The sequence below is a fragment of the Callospermophilus lateralis genome, chromosome 14 (assembly GCF_048772815.1).
Source record: "Callospermophilus lateralis isolate mCalLat2 chromosome 14, mCalLat2.hap1, whole genome shotgun sequence".
NCBI classification, from domain to species: Eukaryota; Metazoa; Chordata; class Mammalia; order Rodentia; family Sciuridae; genus Callospermophilus; species Callospermophilus lateralis.
In genome coordinates this window covers 30,410,710-30,427,737 of record NC_135318.1, presented here as the reverse complement: position 1 = coordinate 30,427,737, position 17,028 = coordinate 30,410,710, and the positions used below count along the sequence as shown (strand labels likewise).

Here is a 17,028-nt window from a genome sequence, read left to right as displayed (position 1 = left end):
ATTGAAGTTAGTAATTGCTAGCTGCTATAATTAGTACAAATACAAAGAAGCTTATTTTATGCTTGATTCAATTTTATTGAATATGTTTCAGAGAAACACTTTAGATATATGTGTGAATTTTTAAAGGGGAATATTTTTACTACTATGTGTGTATTACCTCTTAGTCCTTAAATTTAATAATTTTTGTTTGTTTGTTTGATAAAGAAAGATGCAGTTTTCAGGTAGAGAGGAGCACCTGACAAGCTTTTGGGCGTGGGTTTTTCCTCCTCACTGTATCATCTGACTCTGAGTCAGGTCACTTAACCTCAGGCCTCAGGGTCCTCATCTGAGGTGTTTTCTGGATATCTTTAATTTTTTCTGTTTCTGAAACTTATCCTGAGTTTTAATGAATCTTAGCTTCATTCAAATTCTGCCTATCATTTCATAGAGCCACATATATCACCTTTGATGAGGTTCATCAAAGATATTTTATATCAAACAAAATAACACAAATGATGATTATGATGTAATTTATATTATACCGTTTTTTTTCCTCTACCAGGTGCCGCTTATGTTCTTTTATTATTTTCCTTTAATTGAAATAAACTGGAATTTTAGTCACCTTTTCCAGTTTGGGTTATAATATTTGAAACCAAGAGGCATATCTACCCAATTACTTCTGAGTGATACTTCATTCAACATAACTTAAACATTTCACAGAATATTTTGGTAAAAACTCATAATCTTAGAAAATGGTACTTGTTTTTGCAGGTTTTTCTTCCATATAGATTTAAAAACATAATTACATTTTAGTGATGATTTATGTGTAAAATAACGGGTACTGATTCTAAACTTTTTGTGTTTTTAGTTCAACCATGAAAGCAAAAGTTCCACCACCTCTGCCACCAAAGGTAGACAAGTTTATTTCTCTATTTGAAATCTGTGTGTGTATGTGTGTGTTATTGTTCTGCCACTTTAATATTGTATTGTAGTTACACTAGATTATTTTTATTTGTGACCCACAAAGAAAAATTAGGAAGTTGCTAACTATGATCTAAGATAATACCCAACTTGTCATTTAGTATTCATTCTACGTCTTAGAAATTTTCACAGTGAAAATAAGTGTGTTGATAGATTAGTGTTTTTTCACTTGGGCTAGAAAAACGCATGTTTCTTCTAATATTTTTTAATCTCAAAATCTGCAGTCTACTAACTGATCCCTGAAAATAGTTAGTAGGATGGTAATTTATCCTCACAAATATTTAATTTTCAGGAAAAGATCATAAATTTAAAATACAAAATAAAACAGTAACTTTCAAAAAAAATTAACATCAAAAGGCTTGTGCCAAACACAATCATCATAAAATACTAAAAATAACTGCAATTGATAGATTTCTTACAGCATAAAATCAGTTAATATAAATAGTGGTAATATATGGGCTGGTATTGAGGCTCATCGATAAGAGTGCTTATCTAGCACAGGCAAAGCCCCAGGTTTGATCCTCAGTACCACATAAAAATAAATAAATAAAATAAGGTATTGTGTCCAACTAAAACTAAAATACAAATATTTTAAAAAGATAGTGATAGTATAAATTTATTTTATAAATTCATATGCATCGCACATTTTAATTATAAAATAATTTGGTTTAAAGTTTGAAACCAGGGTATTATAAATGAGAGCTGGATTGTTACCAGTCTTGGCATCAAATTTATTGCTGTATTTTGTTTCCTTTTTATACTTCTGAGGAAAGTCTTTATTCACACAAGTAAATAATGCTGTGCTTGCCTGTTTAGCTTTAAATTAGCAGAAGTATAGAGATCTGAATTTCAAGGAAATAAGTGCTGAGCAATCTTTATAATAAAGGGCACGTTGAGGCTGGGGATATAGCTCAGTTGGTAGAGTGCTTGCCTTGCATGCACAGAGCCCTTGGGTTCAATCCCCAGCACCACAAAAAGTAATAATGATTAATAATAATAATAATAATAATAATGGGCATATTTATAAAAGTTTATAAATTTTCTAACCCTTTATGTGACTGGAGTTTTTTCCATTGTCTTCACAAATTTTTTCAGGTATCCCTTATTGTGGTGCTGCCTTCTTTAACTTGAGAACACCTTAGTATATATCTTCTATCCCTCATCTGAAAAAAAGCATCAATATAAAGATACTGAGTCATCTAAGGGACAATTTAGATTAGCTTTGATAAGGAGCTGAGCTTGCATTAGCTGTAAGACTCATACAGAGTTTTGTTTAAATTTGAGGCTATCAAAGGGACTGTTTTTAAGATTTGAAGAAATAGTAAGAAGCCAGGCGTGGTGGCACATGCCTGTAATTCCAGTAGCTTCAAGAAGCTGAGGCTAAGTGGTTAAGTGCTCTGGGTTCAATTCAATTCCTGGTCCCCACCCTGCAAAAAAAAAAGAATTAATAAAAAGACATAGAGAGCCTCCCCCTTTTTTTGCACAGCTGCAAAACTTGACACATATTTGTGTCCATTTTTAGGATATTTTTAAAATAATAAGGTAACCTGAATCAGATAGTTAAATACCCTCAACTCATCTGGTAAACACAATTTGAAATACAACATTTACTTCAAGAAAATAATTACGTTTAATCATTGGTCTTCTTTTCTATGTTATTTCAGCCTAAGTCCATCTTCATACCACAGGAAACCCATTCTATTGAGGAAGATAATCAAGGAACAATCAAGAGATGTCCCATGTCAGGGAGCCCAGCAAAACCATCCCATGTTCCACCAAGACCACCACCTCCCCGATTACCGCCACAAAAGCCTGTTGCTTTAGGTAATGGAGGAGGGTTTACCAGGTTTTCATGCTAGTGGTAAAATGTTAAGAAAAAAAAAAAAATTTAAGAAATTATTTTGAATTTCTTTGAGGCAGGAGAGAAAAGAAGCAGTGGCTAAAGGAGATGTTTTTTGATCTTTGTTTCATAATTCAGTGTTTTTAATAAAAGAATTCCCTATCATCTAGTCCTGAAATATTTTGCCCCTTACTTATCATTTCATATTTAGCCTCCCCTTTTTTGGAACCTGGTTTATACCCTTTCATCATTTATCTACAGTATATAAGCAATAGAAATTAAACTATGAATAAGCAAGGAAACTTTTTTTTGGTGGGGGGGGGTTCTGGGCTACTTCTGTTTTAGAAAAGAGGAGGGTACTTTGTTTAATTTCTTTATATCCTTTAATCATTTTTATAAAGATGATGATCCTTGTTTGCTGGGTATTGCATACCATTAATACTGGAAAGAGTTGTTTGAGGAAGATAATCAATTTATTTCCCCAGCACCACAAAAGAAATAATTATACAAAAGAAATAATTTAAGAAAGAGCAACTAAGATTTCTTGATAACATAATATAAATTGCCCCTTTCGTGAAAGTAGTTATGCATTTAGTATTCATTTTTTGCCTTTTTAGAGCAAATTATAGATACAACCTGAATTTAAATTTGCCTAATATACCACAAATAGAAGTTTAAGTAAAGAACATTGTATATAAAAACTTCTTCCTACAATACTAAAATACTCTGATTGATCTCAAATGAAGAATGAAAGTGTCTCTGAGTTAATACTTTTCTTTCTACTTGATAATTTTCTTAATGAAAATTAATAGTTTATCAATATATTTAAACATCTTATTGAAGGAAATGGAGTGGGCTCCTTCCAGTTAAATGGTGAACGAGATGGATCTTTATATCAGCAACAGAATGAACATCGAGGCACAAACCTTTCCAGGAAAGAGAAGAAAGATGTGCCAGTGGGTATTTGCATTTATAAGTTCTTCTTGTACTTGTTTCCCTTTCACTATTTAGTTTCACACTTATACTTAGTGAAACTATACCAGTTGTATATTTTATAATTGCTGTGTTGATATTTTAGTATGTTTATTATAATAAGTAGATATTCTAAAATGTGTTCTTCATACAAGTATTCTCGTGACTATGCACAAAATAACTCTCAGAAGTTTTGCATACATGGGCTGGGGTTTTGGCTCAGTGGTAGAGCATTCACCTGCATATTCAAGGCCCTGGGTTTGATCCTTAGCACCACATAAAAAAATAAAGGTATTGTGTCCAACTACAACTAAAAAATAAATATTCCAAAAAAAAAGTTTTGTGTACAGGGCTGGGGATTATAGTTCAGTGATAGAATCCTTACCTTACATTCACTAGTCCCTGGGTTTGATCGCTAGTGCCACAAAAATGGAAAGGAAAATACCTTTGATAGTCTGAGAAATTATGAAAAATAAGGACATAAAGAAAGCTATAGGTTGTACTCCAGGACAGATTTCTAACTACAGGTTACATAATGGGTGAGTAATTGATATAGTTGCTTTTACACAGAGGCAATAGCTAACAAAGGGAAAATATTATGATTGTTTTAGCAAGCGAGGATATCATTTCAGAAATGATGAAATTAGACTTAACAGCTGTTCCTGTCACAAGTGTTAGTTGAAACACTATGGCATTACTATTAAAATGTATATTATTTATTAGGAATCATAAGACATGAAAAATTTTAAATATTTATAAAAAATTGAATCCTGATCAGTGGAAGACATCTATCATCAGAGAACATAAATTAACAACAAAAAATTGTGCTGTTATAAATAGTCCTCCTTATATCAGAGAAAACATTCTGCATTTGGTTTTTTTGAGATTGGCTAACTTCACTTAGCATTATCTTCTCCAACGCCATCCATTGAACTGTTGACACCAAATTAATGAAAAACGCATGAGAAAGCATTTTTTTTACTTGTCTTCATAATATTGCTGATGAGTGTGATATAATATGGACATCAGATCAGCTAAAATGTAAAAGTTACCGATCCCATGTACCAGGAGTTTCATTTTCACAGAATACCCTTTTTAGAAATCCCTTCATGGCCATCCACAAAGCTTGAACCCTTGGAGGAGGTGGGCGTGCTGCTGCTGTTGTGACCCAGGGTCTCCCTGCCAGCCCTGAGCCCTGCCTCACTGATGTGTGTGTCCACAGTGACCCATGCCACCTCCCACTTCTGTGCACACCTGGACTGCACTTTCCATATCTGGGTTCTGCACTGCAGTTGCCACTTTCTCGGCCTCTCTCTGCTGCCTGCAAAGCCGTAGCCTCTCTATTTGTACTGGACTGAGGTGGTAGGCTGCCCAGTGGTTATCTCTATCAGAGGCAACTAAAAATTCAACATCAAAAGAAACTTGATTGACACTCCACTATTCTCTGAAGTAAGAAGACTTGAAAACTTTGCCTCTCTATTTAGCTTTCACAAATTTTGTTCATTAGAAGGGACTGAATGAGGCTGCCATTCACTTTTTTTTATTTAATTGATTTTATTTTTTTAAATACACGACAGCAGAATGCATTAAAATTCTTATTACACATATAAAGCACAATTTTTCATATCTTTGTATATAAAGTATGTTTATGCCAATTCATGTCTCTACACCTGTACTTTGTATTTTGGGTTTTTTTTTTTTTTTGTATTACAATTCTTATTACCATATATACCACAATTTTTCATATCTCTGTATATAAAGTAAGTTGACACCCAGTTTGTGTCTTCATACATATACTTTGGATAATGATGTCTAACACATTCCACCATCCTTACTAATCCCCTGCCCCCTCTCTTTCCCTCCTATCCTTCTTCCCTATCTAGAATTCATCTATTCCTCCCATCCTCCCCCTCCCTACCCCACTATGAGTCAGCCTCCTTATGTCAGAGAAAACATTGGGCATTTGGTTTTTTGAGATTGGCTAACTTCACTTAGCATTATCTTCTCCAGAGCCATCCATTTACCTGCAAATGCCATGATTTTATTCTCTTTTATTGCTGAATAAAATTCCATTGTGTGTATATGCCACATTTTTTATCCATTCATCCACTGAAGGGCATTTAGGTTGGCTCCACAGTTTAGCTATTGTGAATTGTGCTGCTATAAACATTGATGTGGCTGTGTCCCTGTAGTATGCTGTTTTTAAGTCCTTTGCATATAGTCTGAGGAGAGGGATAGCTGGGTCAAATGGTGGTTCCATTCCCAGATTTCCAAGGAATCTTCATACTGCTTTCCATATTTGCTGCACCAATCTGCAGTCCCACCAGCAATGTATGAGTGTACCTTTTTCCCCACATTCTCGCCAATACTTGTTGTTTGTCTTCATAATAGCTGCCATTCTGACTGGAATGAGATGGTATCTTAAGAGTAGTTTTGACTTGCATTTCTCTAACTACTAGAGATGATGAGCATTTTTTCATATATTTGTTGATTGATTGATTGTATATCCCCTTCTGAGAAGTGTCTGTTCAGGTCCTTGGCCCATTTGTTGATTGTTTTTTCGGTGCTTATCTTTTCTGAGTTCTTTATATACCCTAGAGATTAGTGCTCTATCTGTTGTGTGAGGGGTAAAAATTTACTCCCAGGATGCAGGTTCTCCATTTACCTCACAGATTGTTTGTTTTGCTGAGAAGAAATTTTTTACTTTGATTTCATCCCATTTATTCATTCTTGGTTTTAATTCTTGTGCTATAGGAGTCTTATTAAGGAAGTTGGGGCCTAATCCCATATAAGTAAGATTAGGGCCTACTTTTTTTTCTATTAGACACAGAGTCTGTGGTTTAATTCCTGGGTCCTTGATCCATCTTGAGTTAAATTTTGTGCATGGTGAGAGATGGGAGTTTAATTTCATTTTGTTGCATATGGATTTCTAGTTTTCTAGCACCATTTGTTGAAGATGCTGTCTTTTCTCCAGTTCATGTTTTTGGCACCATTATCTAATATAAGATAATTATAATTTTGTGGGTTAGTCTCTGTGTCCTCTATTCTGTACCATTGGTCTACCAGTCTCTTTTGGTGCCAATACCATGCTGGTTTTATTACTATTGCCCTGTAATATAGTTTAAGGTCTGGTTTAGCGATGCCACCTGCTTCTCTCCTCCTACTAAAGATTGCTTTAGCTATTCTAGGTCTCTTATTTTTCCAGATGAATTTCTTAATTGCATTTTCTATCTCTATGAGGAATGCCATTGGGATTTTGATTGGAATTGCATTAAATATGTATAGTGCTTTTGGTAGTATGGTCATTTTGATAATATTAATTCTGCCTATCCAAGAGCAAGGTAGATCTTTCCATCTTCTAAGGTCTTCTTTGATTTCTCTCTTTAGGGTTCTGTATAGATCTTTCACCTCTTTTGTTAAATTGATTGCCAAGTATTTTATTTATTTTAATTTTTTTTTGAAGTTATTGTGTATGGGGTAGTTTTCCTCATTTCCTTCTCAGAGACTTTGTCACTGATATACAAAAATGCCTTTGACTTACGGGTGTTGATTTTATATCCTGCTACTTTGCTGAATTCATTTACTAGTTCTAGAAGTTTTCTTGTGGAGTTTTTTGGGTGTTCTGTGTATAGAATCATATCATCAGCAAATAGTGCTAAATTAAGTTCTTCTTTTCCTATACATATCCCTTTGATTTCTTTCATCTAATTGCTCTGGCCAGTGTTTCAAGAACTGTGTTAAATAGAAGTGGTAAAAGAGGGCATCCATGTCTTGTTCCAGTTTTTAGAGGGAATGCCTTCAATTTTTCCGTTTAGAATAATGTTGGCTGGGGCTTAGCATAGATAGTCTTTACGATATTGAGATATGTTCCTGTTACCCCTAGTTTTTCTAGTGTTTTGAATGAAGGGGTGCTGTACTTTATCAAATACTTTTTCTGCATCTATTGAGATGATCATATGATTCTTATCTTTAGGTCTGTTGATGTAATGAATTACATTTATTGATTTCCATATGTTGAACCAACCTTGTATCCCTGGGATGAATCCCACTTGATCATGGTGCACAATCTTTTTGATATGTTTTTGTATTCGATTTGCCTAAATTTTATTGAGAATTTTTGCATCTATGTTCATTAGAGATATTGGTTTGAAGTTTTCTTTCTTTGATGTGTCTTTGCCTGGTTTGGGGATCAGGGTGATATTGGCCTCATAGAATGAGTTTAGAATTACCGCCTCTTTTATTTCTTGAAATAAATTGAAGACTATTGGTATTAGTTCTTCTTTAAAGGTCTTGTAGAACTCGGCTGTGTATCCATTCTGTCCTGGGCTTCTTCTATTTCCTCACTTGATATTGGTCTGTTTAAATTGTGTATATCTTCCTGACTCAATCTGGGCAAATCATATGCCATTCACATTTTTAACTGCTGATGGTAATATTATCTATTACCAGGAGATGAGCTGTCCTTCGAAGATTCAGACTTCTTAGAAAAGCTTTTTTTTTTTTTTTTAACTGAAAAAAAAAAGACTAAAGAAGCCATGAAGGAAAGCAAGGAATTCACCATATAGTGAATATACAGTTGCCTTCTTTATACTATCCCTGTTAACATTCACAGCGTAAACAGTTATCATAAGAAAGGCACGGTAAGAGCCATTTGTAGGGTGCTCTTGGTAAGCTGACCTAACTGGTAGTGGTGATTAATTATGAAGGACAACTAAACTTCCTTGAAAGTTATGGAACTCTGTGCCTGTGAAAGTTACCATGCAGTGTTTCTTATTTCAAATTTATTGTGGAGCTCTCTTGCTTATTTTATTCTCTTACCCATATAGTATGCCATGAGTATAAAATTGATATATTAATGATCTTGTTACCAAAGTAATAAATGTCACAAGGGGCCCCACTTCTGTATTGTTTTAGCTCAAAAGTTATTAAATAAGATGTTCTTCTGCCACACTTGTTCCATCTGTCCCATATATTAGCATTTTATTTAATATGCTTTGGAAGTTGATCCATGAATTTTTGCTGGAATAAATACAAGTGTCTGACTAGATGGTAAACTGTAGACCGAGACAACCTTCAAGTAATAATGTCGTTGTTTTCTTGCTGTGTCTTTAGCTTGATTACTAAGGTATAGATCTGCTTAAAACCAAATGGCATTAGTTATTATGTTTTCCAAATTGAAAATTATTTTATTTGCTATTTTAAGGAAATATGAAACCATTCAAAAACAGCAAATTTTATGCTCTGAAGTACATAAAATTAGTTAATAGTTAATGAAATGCAAAGAGGTTAGATAGTGTTAAGTTAATGAGGTTTATTTTCTTTTTAAATTAGTTTTTATTGTAGGTTGTTCAAAACATTACATAGTTCTTGATATATCATATTTCACACTTTGATTCAAGTGGGATAGAGGTTTATTTTCTATATGGTTAATATGGGTAATTTTTCATCTTCTTTAAAGATGAATAATATTCTGATTAAAGGTGGGAAATAATAGCTGAGACATCCATTATTTTTCAAGATCTTTGTCTATATTATGTATTATACAGTAGATTTCTTATTTCATGACATTTCCTAGTTTTCCTACCAGTAAATAAAGACTGATAATTTTTTTTTTAATCACACAGTGCTAAGAAGATTAAGTAGAGGTGTTCACTTCATCATTATTCTTATAGAAAAAAGTTGAAAATCCTAAATATTCAATTCCTAAATATCCAATAACAATTAAGTTATAAAGTATTGTAGTTAACCATGTTGTAGTTAAAATAAATGAAGTAGGCCATACTTCATACCATAATTTTGAGTGATGCAAAATTATGTTCCAAGACCATTTTAAGGCCAAGTCCAAACATAGAAAAATGGTGTTTTATGTGGGAACATTTATGTAAATGTACACCAAAAAGTTTAGAAGTGAGTTGACTGTAGCTCAGTGGTAGAACACTTACCCAGCATGCATGATGTCCTGGGTTTGATCCCCAGCACTGAAAAAAAAAAAAAAAGGTTTAGAAAGCTGTGTAAATACATGAGTATATGTAATTGCTTAAATAAAGGATACACATAAAACTGGTTTTGGTGGGGGCAGGTACTACAAGTAAATGGACTATGGAAGGGATTACAGGAAACTCAAACATTATCCCTATAATGATTTCTTTTCCAAAGAGAATAGATTCATGTATTTTATTAGATAAATGTGTTTCAAATATAGGATTGTTTTATGCCAAACAGCAGCAAGAAATCTGTATATATAATCATGTATGTGTTCTTTTTCTAGAAGCCTATTAGCAATGGTCTTCCCCCAACACCTAAAGTGCATGTAAGTACTAACTATGACATTAGCTGGTTTCAGACTATAGCCAATGATAAATAATTGCTCAAAAGTATATCTTAAGTTAGATTTATATCCTGTTAGAAGAACTTTCATAGCCATGGTGACATACAACTGTAATTACAGCTACTCAAGAGGCTGAAGCAGGAGGATCAAAAATTCAAGACCAGCCAGGGCAACTTAAGGAAGCCCGGTCTCAAAATTTTAAAAGGGTTGGAGGTTTAGCTTTGTAGTAGAGCACTTGCTTAGCATGTTGAAGGCCCTGGGTTTGTCCCTAGTACTACCCAAAAAAACAAACAAACCAAAAAAAACTCATTATTATCTATAAGATTGCTAATTTAAATGTTACTTGTGATTGCATCTGAAAAATAGTCTTTCAAACTAAGATTATGATGAATTTGACATTTTAAAGTTCCTTGATTCCAAAATTTGTTGATATCCCGTTTGCAGCTCACATAGATATTCTAGAGAGTACAAAATAGTTATGACATTTTTGTAGCATGTTTTCAGTTATCAAAAATGTGGAATTTTAATCGGATGTGGTGGCACACACCTGTGATCCCAGCAGTTTTTGAGAGGCTGCGGCAGGAGGATCACAAGTTTAAGGATAGCCTCAGCAATTTAACAAGGCCCTATGTAACTTCGTGAAACCCTGTCTCAAAATAAAAAATATAAAGAACCAAGAGGGTGGCTCAGTGATAAAGCACCCTAGGTTAAATCCCTAGTACCAAAAAAAAAAAAAAACAAAACAAAAAACAGAATTTTAAATTAGAAGACATATTGGAGCAGCATCTGACCTAAGTCCTTGATCTTGTCCATGAGTAAAATGACATTAAAGATCCTGGTCAGTAAGATTACAAAACACCCAACCCTATTTAGATGTCCCTAGAATTTAGATGTCTGACATCGCCTAGGTTGGGTTTTGTTTATTTTTGGTTTTAGTTAGACCAGGTTGTCCATTTTTCCTCATATTTTAAAATTTTTTTTAATAAGGAAATTTTTTTAATATTTATAGTATATAACATGATATTTTAATATTTATATACATTGTGGAATGGCTAAGTCAAGCTGTTTTACATATGTGTTATATGTTGTTTTTTGGAGTATTCAAAAATCTACACTTAATAAAATTTTCATGTAAATTGTTGTTAACTGTAGTCACCATGATTACAATAGATCTCTTAAACTTATTTCTCTTAATTAAAACTTCAAGTCTTTTGACTAAGATCTCCCCAGTCCTCTCCTCTCCCCCTCAGCCTCTGAGAACCATCATTCTGCTTTCTGCTTCTATGAGTTTTAACTTTTTTTCTATCTAGATATTCTATCTAGATATAAGGAAGTTAATGCAGTACTTGTCCTTCTCTAGCCTGTTTCACTTAGCAGTCTTCCAGGTTCACATATCATCAATAATAAGATTTTCTTTTTTTAAGTCCAAATAGAATTCCATGTTGGATATGCACTACATTTTCTTTACCCATCCATCTGTTAATAGACACTGGGGTTGATTCTCTATCTTGGCTGTCATGAATAGTACCACAATAAACAAAAGGAAGCAGATGTCTTTTCAACATTACTGATCTCATTTAATGGGAGTGCTGAATAATATGGTCATGCTTCCTTTATAGTGTTAAAATTATATTAAGTCAATGTATAAGTTTAGATTAGTATGGAGAGAGCTGTATTTCCATCACTAAAAATCTATAATCTAAAACCTCATGTAACATTTAGCTGTCCTTAGTTCTAGTTTTTTTACCTCCCACCTCTACTTTTACATATGATACTTAAATTTTAAATATTTAAAATTATAATTTGAATACTAATTTTATATACTATAACAAATAAATATAATAGGCAAACTTACCATTTGGCCATAAGACAAAGCTCTTACTTCAGGTGTGTAATTTGACAGGGAAAAGCTGGTAACAGTGGAATGACAGATAAGATCCAACTATACAAATTAACTTAAGGTTGGGACCAATTGTTTGGTCCTGACTTGCCACTTGGATTTCTAGATGTTAGCAGTACCTTAACATACACATTTTGTTAGTCTTCTTAAAAGGTATTAATTTGATTTTCTTAAGTGATACAGTTTCAGCCCTACATCATTGGTCACCTGCCACCTGATGATATTGCCAACCCAAGTCATTCTTTTTGGTACTTAAATCTTTAAAAATATTGATTGATACATTTCTGTCATTAAAAAGGAAATGTTAAGGTTTTTGTCGTGATTGTTTTATGTTAATGATATCAGAGTGTTCTGAGCATGTTGCCTCCACATTTGATAAGGTGCTACAAAGTGCTGTTATGTTAATTTAGAACAGACTGGCAAATACAGAAGTTTACTCTGGCCAGATATTTTTGTACTATTTTTTCCTCAAATAGTTGGTTATAAGTGCAAACCTTATGTATTTAATCAAAATGATAATTTCAAAACTTAACATTTTGCCCTTTGAGAATATAATGTACAATTCAAGTGAATGCTACATTTCATTATATTTATTTGAAAGATTTTTAAGTGGACTTGATAAATTAATAAGAACATCAAAGAATAAAGCTTTCTAGTGAATCTTACCAAGGGAAATAATAATCAGATTATTCTTTTTTTTTTCAAAGACAAAAGAGTCTATATGTTTTTGAGTTTGAAGCACATGCATGAATTTCAAATCAACTACACCTCTTTTATAATATGAAATGTAATGATTAATACTAGTTTTATCATGAAACCAAATGAGACATTTTTATATCTTTATGGAAATTATGGTTTTCTTCTTACCAGAGAATATTGTAATGTTTTTGATATGGAACCTGTCAATGATATTCTTATAAGCAAATTATTAGGCAGAATTGTTCACTATTATTGCTTTGTTCACTTGAAAAGAGACAATAAAATATGAGTGAATTTTTCTCTTCCTCTCAAGTAAATTCATTGTTGCATCTAGAAACTTTGTGCTACCAAAAAATTTATAATAATAGCTTAGAAAAAAATAATATTCTGTAAAAAGTTAGGCTGATGACTGATTCAACACATTTTATTTCTGTAAGTTTGAAGGTCGTAGTAATTTCAGAATGTTCTCCCATATTAAAATAAATGATTGCATTTTACATGTTGTATTAAGGACATTTGTTTGTCACTGTCTCATAGAAGTTATTTGTTTTTCCAGATGGGTGCATGTTTTTCAAAGGTTTTTAATGGGTGTCCCTTGAAAATTCACTGTGCAACATCCTGGATAAACCCAGATACACGAGGTAGTACCATGAGTTTTTATCTGTTATCTAATTTTTTCAACTGGGACTATGAAAGCATTTGATTTAATTCATTTTCTAAATATTTTTCTGAAAAATATTTGGTTATAATTTTTTAATTTTAAGATACATAAGTTTGTTTATACTGTTGTCAGTGTTTGGGTGGCACATAAAATTAAAATTTCACCAGAGTCGCTGTATCAATGTAATAATATATTCTATACCACTCGGATTTCCTTCAGAAATGTTTCTTTTGCGGCACAAAAACAGTCATTTTTTAGTTTAGTTTATTTTTTAGACAGTCATTTACTGAAGGAATTTAGCTATGAGAACCCAGGGGCTAGTGACCACTTTAGAGGATCTGACTGTAAAAGGGGTCATAATCAGAATAGTTGTTTTTAGGAAGTAAGCAAGGACTCTGTTCCCCTGCTGTATCTGTATCTTAGTACCTGTCTATGCAAGATACACATAGAAACATATGAACCTTTTTGTATGTATATGTATAAAAACACATATGTGTTCTAAAAGTTCAAGGTCCGTACTTTTATTTCGTGGATACAGAAACTGACTCCAAAAGATTTGTTGTTTCACAAAGTCAGTTGGTAGAGCTTCAGTTTAAACCCACTTCTTTCTGTCTGACCCCACATTTCATGGTATTAAATTTGCCAGTTCTAGTCCTAAGTACTAGGCAGTTTAGGAATTCTCTTAACATTCTAAATTGCTCTCAAAATACTTCAGTTTGGTCTGAAGAAGCTCTTGACCTGATCTTTTATCTTATCTTAAAAACAGATCCTGTAGGGCCAAGGCCAGGCTTCTGCTATCTTCCAGGAGATATTGAGTTCCTTAGTAGGAACCCAGGTTTTAGTTAACCTTTTTTTATAGGTACCAATCAGATTCTAGGGGTTTTTTTTATGTTAATGCTTATCATACCTGGAAAAATAATATTCTGTAAAAATGTTTTTTATCTGTTCTCTCTGTTCCTGGTTTACATTCTGAAGTCATTTGCACATGTTCCTGTTTTCAGGGGGTTTTAGGAAAAGTAGCTGCAGACTCAAGTCAGTGGTACCTTCTGATGAGTGAAAGTCTAGCTGGCCACTCCCAAATACCCTCCTTATATTTATATTTATAATTCAATAGTCTAGAGTGCCTCACCTCTTCTTTGCATTAAGATTCAAAATATTTACAGTAATTTTTTGTTATATTAACACATACTTAACTGAAAGTTAAACTGTATAAACGTATCTTATTGAAATCAGTTAGTGAAGTACTTTTGTTATTACAGATCAATATTTGATATTTGGTGCCGAAGAAGGGATTTATACCCTTAATCTTAATGAACTTCATGAGACATCAATGGAGCAGGTATGTTATTTGGTACATCTTCCCCCCTCCCCAAGTTATTGTAAGTAGACTATAAATAAGTTTCACTTTTATGCTTTGGTGCCTCTTTTATTCATAACACCTTCACAGAACATGTTCTGTTTACAGATACTTAAGACAGAGTCACTGGACTAGTCCTTACATTTGAAAAGCTCGTGATATACTAGGGAAAACAGACATAAATCAATAAGTAGAACACTCAGATTATATGTCACACTGAGAACAAATACAGAGTGTAGGCCAAAAGCGATAGGTGGCCTACACTCTGGCTACACTCTGGGAGAGGAAGAAAAAGGGGTGTTTGAGGTGGACCTTAAATGATAATGCATAGAAATTTGTCAGCCAAACAGAAAGAAGACAAATATGGCAGCATTGAGTTGTGAAATAACATGGCAAGTGTGAGAAACAGTGACTGGACAATTGGGAGCACAGAAGAGTGACAGTAGTTGGAGCTGGGTAGGGGGACAGATGCCAAACCTCAGAACTTTGTGTGCCACACTGATGATCAGGTCTGTTTTAGAAATATGTGTTTGCTGTATGGTAGGATATGAAACTAGAGACTAGGTCAAAGGTAAAGGAGTGAAGTTTGGTATGGAGATAAAGAGGGCAGAGAATAACATGGGGTTTGGAATAATTGTATGGGGCCATTGTTTATTGTTAGAATGAGTTGGGATAGCTTTTGGCATTTAGCACCCAGAAGCTTGCAAAAATCATAATGATGATATTACCAATAATTGTAAAAATTTTTTACTGTGTGACAGCCTCAGATTTTATTTGCTTGACACATATTATCTAACCCCTATAGAATCTCTGAGAGAACCCATTACAGTTCTTAATTCACAGGTGAGAAAAACTAAGTTTCAGAAAGGATTAGTAACTTGCCAGGCATCCCATAGCTACTAAGTGGCTGCACTGGGGAATGAACCCAGGCAGGGTGACCTCTGAGTCCATATCCTTAACTTCACCATACTGCCTCTCCCAGCCCATAGCTTTTGTAGAGAAAGATGAAAGAGCTAGAATTGGCCAAATTGAATGATGAGTTCAATATGGAGGCTTAGGAGAGGACTCAGTTAACTCCAGGTTTCCAACTTGAGTGACTGGGTGCATGACAGTGTCATTTTCAGGGGAGAGGCTGATTTTAGAAGAAATACAGTGTAAATTTGGTTATGTCATTTTGAGGGGTGGTGGGATGTGTAACTAATTTTCCTTTATCGATAAATATCTCCTTTACAAATAAAACAGAGAGAGATCTGTAAATTATAATTTCTTCATTACAAAGCATTTCCATCTTTTGTCACATTTTTTAAAGCAAATTTTCTAAAAGGGTCCTAAACTATATGATGTACTGTGAATCTTTTAATCTGGAATTGTTATACAATGAACTTGTTAAAAAGTACATAAGAACCATGGGAAAGAAAAGAAATGGATTCTGTTATTTGTAGTAATTAGTAGATAAGTAATTCAAAGGTGGTAATATTGTTATTGGCTATAAAGTGATAATCAGAATTATTGGTAACATGTAGAACATTTATCACCTAATTTAAGACACCCAGATGAAAGCACACATCAATCCTATCCAGCCCCAGTCTACAATAACTTCTTTTCTTAATTGCTTTAGCATTTGAAATTTTCTGAGCTAAACATTGCCCTTCAAGGTGAGACATTTTTTTCCTTTCAGGGGACGCCTTTGAGAGTAGAGAATGAGAATATGTAAAATCCTGAGTTTTTTCATCTTACTGTGAAATTGATTATTAGGTTGACTTTCTCTATACTCTGGGGAAAATAAACTGGGTTGTATAAGTCTTATAGCTTGGGGATGATACTACAAAGTGAGAAAATGAAGCAAAATAGGATCCTGATTTTAAATTTTTTTTTCTGCTTTTACTACTTAAAACTAACATTTCTTGAGTACTCACTGTGTAACAGGCACTCTTCTTAGTGCTTTACCAGGAATAGCCTTGTGAGGGATAGGTGCTCCATTTTACAGATAAAAACACTGAGACACCAGAGACTGAGTAAATTACCCAAGGTCACAGTGTCATGGAGAAAACACATTTATGGATCTAGGCCAAGTCTTGAATCTGCCCTTGTTCATTTTTTTATTAAATAGATAGTTCACCCAGAGCTATCTTGCTAAAGGAAGTAGGCATTAAAGAGCTATAAAAAGTTCAGAGTTTTTGAAATTTGGGCTAAAAACAAAAATCCAATATGAAATCTAACACTTGAATAAAACTGTTTATAAAAACCTTTCTATTATTACCTGTGTTAATAATATGAATGAAATTTGTGTTATGTCCTGATGTTTCATGTA

The 17,028-nt window shown here is 33.5% G+C and overlaps 1 protein-coding gene across 2 annotated transcripts in view; it reads left to right on the top strand.

Moving 5' to 3' along the window:
* Map4k3 (mitogen-activated protein kinase kinase kinase kinase 3) overlaps positions 1-17,028 on the top strand; it is a 172,655-nt gene that overhangs the window by 134,190 nt on the left and 21,437 nt on the right. For both annotated transcript variants that reach the window (XM_076833921.2, XM_076833920.2), the window contains 6 exons: positions 848-890; positions 2,625-2,784; positions 3,644-3,756; positions 10,041-10,082; positions 13,256-13,340; positions 14,620-14,699. In XM_076833921.2, coding sequence (XP_076690036.1) covers positions 848-890; positions 2,625-2,784; positions 3,644-3,756; positions 10,041-10,082; positions 13,256-13,340; positions 14,620-14,699 — 523 coding nt within the window. The remainder of the gene's footprint in view (positions 1-847; positions 891-2,624; positions 2,785-3,643; positions 3,757-10,040; positions 10,083-13,255; positions 13,341-14,619; positions 14,700-17,028) is intronic.